This window comes from Chiloscyllium plagiosum, chromosome 28 (assembly GCF_004010195.1).
Source record: "Chiloscyllium plagiosum isolate BGI_BamShark_2017 chromosome 28, ASM401019v2, whole genome shotgun sequence".
Taxonomy (NCBI): domain Eukaryota; kingdom Metazoa; phylum Chordata; class Chondrichthyes; order Orectolobiformes; family Hemiscylliidae; genus Chiloscyllium; species Chiloscyllium plagiosum.
Window position 1 is genome coordinate 9,242,033 of NC_057737.1, and position 6,000 is coordinate 9,248,032.

General features: G+C 45.9%; 1 protein-coding gene across 27 annotated transcripts in view; it reads right to left on the minus strand.

The window, feature by feature from the left end:
* Positions 1-6,000, minus strand: part of msi2b (musashi RNA-binding protein 2b) — a 573,147-nt gene that overhangs the window by 23,231 nt on the left and 543,916 nt on the right. For 13 of the 27 annotated variants that reach the window (XM_043718217.1, XM_043718215.1, XM_043718214.1 and 10 more), the window contains one exon: positions 3,469-3,677. The exons of 4 other annotated variants lie outside the window; for them this stretch is intronic. In XM_043718217.1, the coding sequence (XP_043574152.1) occupies positions 3,469-3,677 (209 nt within the window). The remainder of the gene's footprint in view (positions 1-3,468; positions 3,678-6,000) is intronic. 10 more of the 27 variants (XM_043718221.1, XM_043718218.1, XM_043718216.1 and 7 more) reach the window with 2 other exon arrangements.

Below are 6,000 nucleotides of genomic sequence, written 5' to 3' on the forward strand. Positions count from 1 at the left end.
CCCGCACATCTTTCAATACTGGCAAAATGAATGGGCCGAAAGTCCTCTTGGAAAAGTGGGCAGAGGAACTTCAGACTCTCTGTCATAAACCGATGTACCATCGCATATCTTCGGGGTCACCACAGAGTGAGAGCCCAGTTGAGATACGCTGGGGTTTGGCAATGAGTTATCTTGCTAGGACTGACAGCCTCTCTTCAGGATTAATATGGGTTCATGCCAACACATCTAATATTTCAGCACAGCATCTTGACGCAAACACATAACAGTTAAAAGGCAAGTTTCAACTCCAAAGCTACAGCATTTCATTTCATTGGTCTATATTGGCTGGATCAAAATTCAATCGAATGGTTCTACGTTCTCCAGAGTCAAGATGCACAGAGGGTGGTCTCATTGGAAGGTGCGCCACACTTAAAGACCTTGATCGGGTAGCCATTGTAAAGGGCTGTTTCCCTTCACTGGTGAATTTAGAACTGGAACCGAAAATGAGGAGAAATTTCTTCACGAGGAATCTTTGAGATTGCGTGCCTCAGGGATTTTCACTCTTTTGACTATGTTCAAAGCCAAATTAGATGTTCAATTAAAGGGCATAGGGATAGGGAAGGGAAGATGTGTGAGGGCATAAGATCAGTCATGAAAGGCAGGGTGATCAGCTGGGGCTGTGTGGTTTACTGCTGCTGCTAAGTCCCCTGTTCACATTAGCAATGAAAACATTTCGGAAAGAAATATCAGCATTCACATCATGAGCTGACAGTTCCAGGTCAGACTACTTCCTCATAACCCTCAGGGAGACTCATTCTGAATTGCGGCTTTATTTGAAGGATAATTTTGTTGAGGGATGGGATCAGAGAGGTTAGCTAATGGTATGATGACTGTGCATGAATGAGACTCTTGAGTAGACTTCGTTGTCTATTTGTGTGAGAAATGACAGTAGCTACTGACTGCTGAGACAGCCGTGGGCTCGATGTAGAGCAGGGTAGCTCAAGACTTGGCAGAACTGCTTGCCGGATTTTTCCGGCAAGATGTTTCAAACGGTTTTAGTTGGGTGGGAAAAGAGGTCATCACCGGGTCCCACCAAGGGGAGGGGGGGAACTGTGGGATACTGTCTTAGGTTGACTGAAAAGCTGAAATGGTTCCCAGTTCAACAGGAATGTGGAGACACAAAATGGGAAGTTCAGGAGTCTGAATTCAGAGGTCTCAGTTTGTGTGTGAGGGGAAGCACGGAGAGGAAGGAGCTTGGAGGTGGTGATCAGTGCCCCAGAGTAAGAGAAATAAAAATGAGACAGGACCTTGACTCCCTCATCATTTGATCCTGCTGTAAAACAGATGTGCACACGACATCAAAAAAGGCTGGGACAATGCCAGCTACTGGACATTGGTGCCTCTCCCCGGCCCTCCACCCTCGGTCGAACCATACCCAGCACGAGACACTGTAGGGGCAAATAGGCCACTGAAAGGGTAGAGAAGAAAGACCATACAAGGGAAGGGACAGGAACCATTTCTGGATGAAGACTAAACATCGCAGCCTCCACAGACCAACGCAAACACTGCCCACTAGGATCATCATTAAGGCAATCTTCCAGCCAGACATGCTGCACACAGTATCAGATCATTCATTAAACTAGCCTTAAGGAAAATGCAACAAAAGCATTTCTGTCTCTTGCCAATTCAAACTTTCCAAATTGTGTTGATGAAATATTACAGGGGATTTGGCCCACGACATAAACATACCCTTTTCAGATTGGATTGAGGATTGTGATTATTCCTGCATTTTTAATTACATCAGAAAAATCCCAATGTCCCCCTCTGCAACTACAACTTGAGAACCACAGTAACACTAAGCTCAAGCATATAACATCTTGCCTGAAGAAGGGCTTATGCCCGAAACGTCGATTCTCCTGTTCCCTGGATGCTGCCTGACCTGCTGCGCTTTTCCAGTAACACATTTCCAGCTCAAGCATATAAATAGCCATTCATACAACCCCGAAGCAGTTAATTAGAATGATCGTGGTGTAGGTAACATGTCTGATAGCCCAGATTTATTGTCTAATAAACTCTTCCTGGTTTTCTTGATATGTTTGATGTCATTGTCCTATGGTAATGAATAACTTGTTGCAACATTGAAGATTTTCCTGGTCTTTTTGTGTGTAACATTTAATATATCTCTAGTTCTGTTGGATGTAATGTATAATATCCAGGATCCTGGTGACAACAATGTCTTTCGCTTTCCTGGGGCTGTTGTGGGTAACATTTTCATGCTCTCTCCCTCCCTCATTGCATGTAATATTGTGGTATCTGTAGATCCTGTGCAATGGAATAAGCAGGGCACCCACTACCCACCAAATATTCCAAATCTCGTTTTGCGTTTCATGGCTGGGACTCGGGCAGCGGTTTTCAGACAGAAATATTTTTGTTTCACTTTTCTTTAAGCAAATGTTGCTAACCATGCATTTAATTAAAAAAAAACTGCAAGTTAAACAGCAAACATTCAGTATTAATTATTAGAGTTACTGAACCTTCTGGAGTGTGACATTGTGATTCACCCACAATAGGATGATGTGCCCTAACTGTACTTCGTGGACTTTTTCTTATATACCTGTACAGGACGCCTGTGCCATGGATATGAAAATTATTACTGTTACATGGCTTAACAGCTAAAGGACAAAATGTACGTAATGGAACTTTTAAAATCCACACACATACATCACTTATACTTTTCTGTTCAAAATAACCCCATTTTCCACCCCCGCCCCTTTCAAATGAACAATTTCCAATAAAGTTCGCCTCTTTACACCAGACAAAATAAAAAGAATGAGAATGTGACAATGTCCATTTGCTCAGGAGACACAGATAACACACTCCAGATGAAAGCCAACCCAACCTCTGACCTGGGCGTCAGTGAGGTGGAGATTGGCCACCTCTGTGCTCTGATGGAGATGGATAACTGAGTCGCAAAGAGGGGTGGGCTGAGGGGAGAATCGTTAGTACGAGGATCATCTCACTTCAGGGTGCGCTGCAAACTTAAGCAGCATTTCAGAGATATTAAAGGCTGCACTTGTGATTCTGTCAATCAGAAATCTTGTCGAGCTTTGAGCTCCTCGATGTAATCGTTCTTGTATTAGATTGTCACCCAATTTAACCAAATACTTTATAACATCCTTGTTGACCCTCTCAGAAGAGCCTGGGGCCTCATGTCTCAAATATTGGGTAAGTTTACGACACTTGTAGATGACCACTGGCCTATGGGGTTACCTATTGAAAGGAGAAGCCTTGGTCAGAGGTTAGGGTTGGATTGTCTCTCAGCTCTTTATGGTTTTAGTTTCAGACCAAATGCTTGTGTTAGGCAAGGGGTGGAAAACAGGTGCTAAGTAAAGAGACAAGAGAGAGAAAGAGAGAGAAGGGAAAGCAGTGGAGGGGTGAGGTGGATGGTGGAGAACAGAGAGGAGAGGGGTGAATCAAAAGCTCACTTACCCCAATGCTGTGTCCAAAGCCAGAGCCAGGCTGGGGACTGGTGGCGCTCATGTAGTTACCGACACCAGAGTCTTGGCTGGCCGTACCATAGATATCAGCGACCGGGCCTGGACTGTTGGCTCCAGGGAATCCACCGGGTCGGGGTGGGTTGGTGCCTGCTGGGGAAGCGGGGGCGCCATAATTCGGTTGAGCACTGTAGCTATTCAGGACTGGTGTGTAGAGAATAGAGCTGGGTATAAGGCACGAGCAGGGCATGCACAAAATCAAAGCCAAACACTACGACAGCCTAAGGCCTCATTTTTCTAACACTCAATCCAAGGCCATGCGATAAGACAACAGCAGTACTTACGAGAGATAGATAGTCAGCTCATTACTACAGCTAGGAAGCTCAGAGGCACCCCGATCCATTTCCATCAACCATCCCCAAGTAACACAGTCATCCAACACAGAGAAGACCAAGAGGCACATGTTGAGACACCTTCTGTCACATCAGATCTGATGCTCATGCAGAAATAACAATCTCTAGATCAGGCCGTGTCCGGACAGCATTCACAACCCATGCAAACTACAAAGGAGCTAGAATTCTACCACACAGCATGTTAATAAAATGGCAGCTACAGTGAACGATATCCAGAGTCTAGACACAAAGAGCCGACAGTTCTAGGAAAGTCTAGGGCCTTGTGAGGAAACTGGTCATTTGTAGGAGGGCTTGGATCAAGTGCAAAAATAAAACGAGGAGAGAAACACCCAGAGGAAAAACAAATTGTCACCATGGGGGCTCGGCAACGAAAAGGGGAAGAAATGATTATCCCAAAGTACTATCGAGAACACTGGGAGTGAAACTGGTCTTTGGAGAAAGTATACAATTAGTCAAAGGTCTCTTGTGGTGCAGTAGTAGTGTCCGTAGCTCTGAGCTAGACGATCTGGGTTCAAGTCCCACCTGCTCCAAAGGTACGTCTGAACGAGTAGATTTAAAATATATAAATGAGTATAAACTAATAGCAAATTGTCAGGCCAGTTTATATGTCTGCAGGCACCACCCCATCAGCTCCCCTTCCATGCTCAAGCTGACAGTAAAGATCAGATGTGGCAGTAAAACTGGGTACGGTTTGCAATTGCTAGAGACTAATTTCATCCCCTCCCACCTCTCAGCAACTCCCCCATTCCCCTCCACCCTGTCGATGGTAAAACAGCACTTGGCGATGTTCAAAAGGCTTCAGAATTTCCATCGTGGTGGACTCAGGTTTGGATGGTGTTTGTTTGGCGATTGATGGGACAGGTACAGCCACCACATCCCCAGACAAGTGGAAGTTTGGAATCACGGTGAGGTACATGGCCCTTTCTTTGAACGCAGCCTTTGAACACTGAGTTCCTGTTGATGGTCTTTCTTCTCAAAGTGAACCACTCTGGTTGATATTGTCACATGGTCTGTGGTTAATATGAGGGACAGCATCTCCTCACTGGAAGACCCCATGGGAAGGCAGTATGTGCATTTGGAAGCCACCTTCCTCATGATTCCAAATTTCCGCTGTCAGTTAAAGCATTGCTTCTCAGATTTTAAGGTGGCCTGTCTCGGCTTGGGAAAATCAGAAGTATCTGTTCAGAGTTGGGGCTTCAATTCATGGTGACGGCTTACACAAGAAGATAATTCTCTTACTATAAAAACCGCAATGCAACAAAGTTGACCTTTTCCCCTGGAGGTGGTGATGGGGGCAAAGGGGGAGAAAGCAAATCAGAGCAGAAGAGTCACACCAAGATGGGGTGCCTGGGATGAAGCGACTATGAGTGACAACTGACGCCCTGGTTTTTTTTGTCACAACTCTGATCGCAACATCAGCGTTTTCCTGTAAAGGGAGAGGGTAATTTTGAGGGGCTTCTGTGGCGCAGTCCAAGTGTCCCTCCCTCTGGACCAGAAGGTCTAGATTCAATTCCCGCCTGCTCTGTAGATGTGCCATAACAGGTCGATTTGAGATACCTGTATATTAATTTTTCCACGGCAGTATCTCAAGACGTCCACCTTCCAAGGCTGACTGTTAACTCTTACAAGTCTCTTCCCACTGTGAGGTTAGCTCCTCACTACCACCTGGCTACATCACATCTAAACCCACTTCGAGGACAGGTGGACTTTTACAAAAGCGAGTGTTGCATGTGGTGTTGATGACGTCATGGCAGCAAAGGAGGGTGAAAGCAAGCATCCAATCCAATGGAGCGTCTGACCTTTCAGAATGCCAGCTACCAACTTCAATGCCAAGGGATGTGGAGGGGGAGTTTTTACCAAGTAATGGTCGAACTATTAGACTCGGGGAGGTGGGGGGATGTTGTCCACCCAACCCGGGCCACTTGCTTCAAAGTAAAGCTGGAAGTAACAATTACCGCTGAAGGACATTCCAAATTCCACTTACAGTGAAACCTGCATTAGACAGTCACCCTCCAGCCTGAACCAAGTCCGCAAGGGGGCTGGGGAGCCCTGAGTTAGTGTGGTGAGGGGGGAGGGGGTAGTGGAAGATGGGGAAAGGAAGTGGGGGGGGGGGG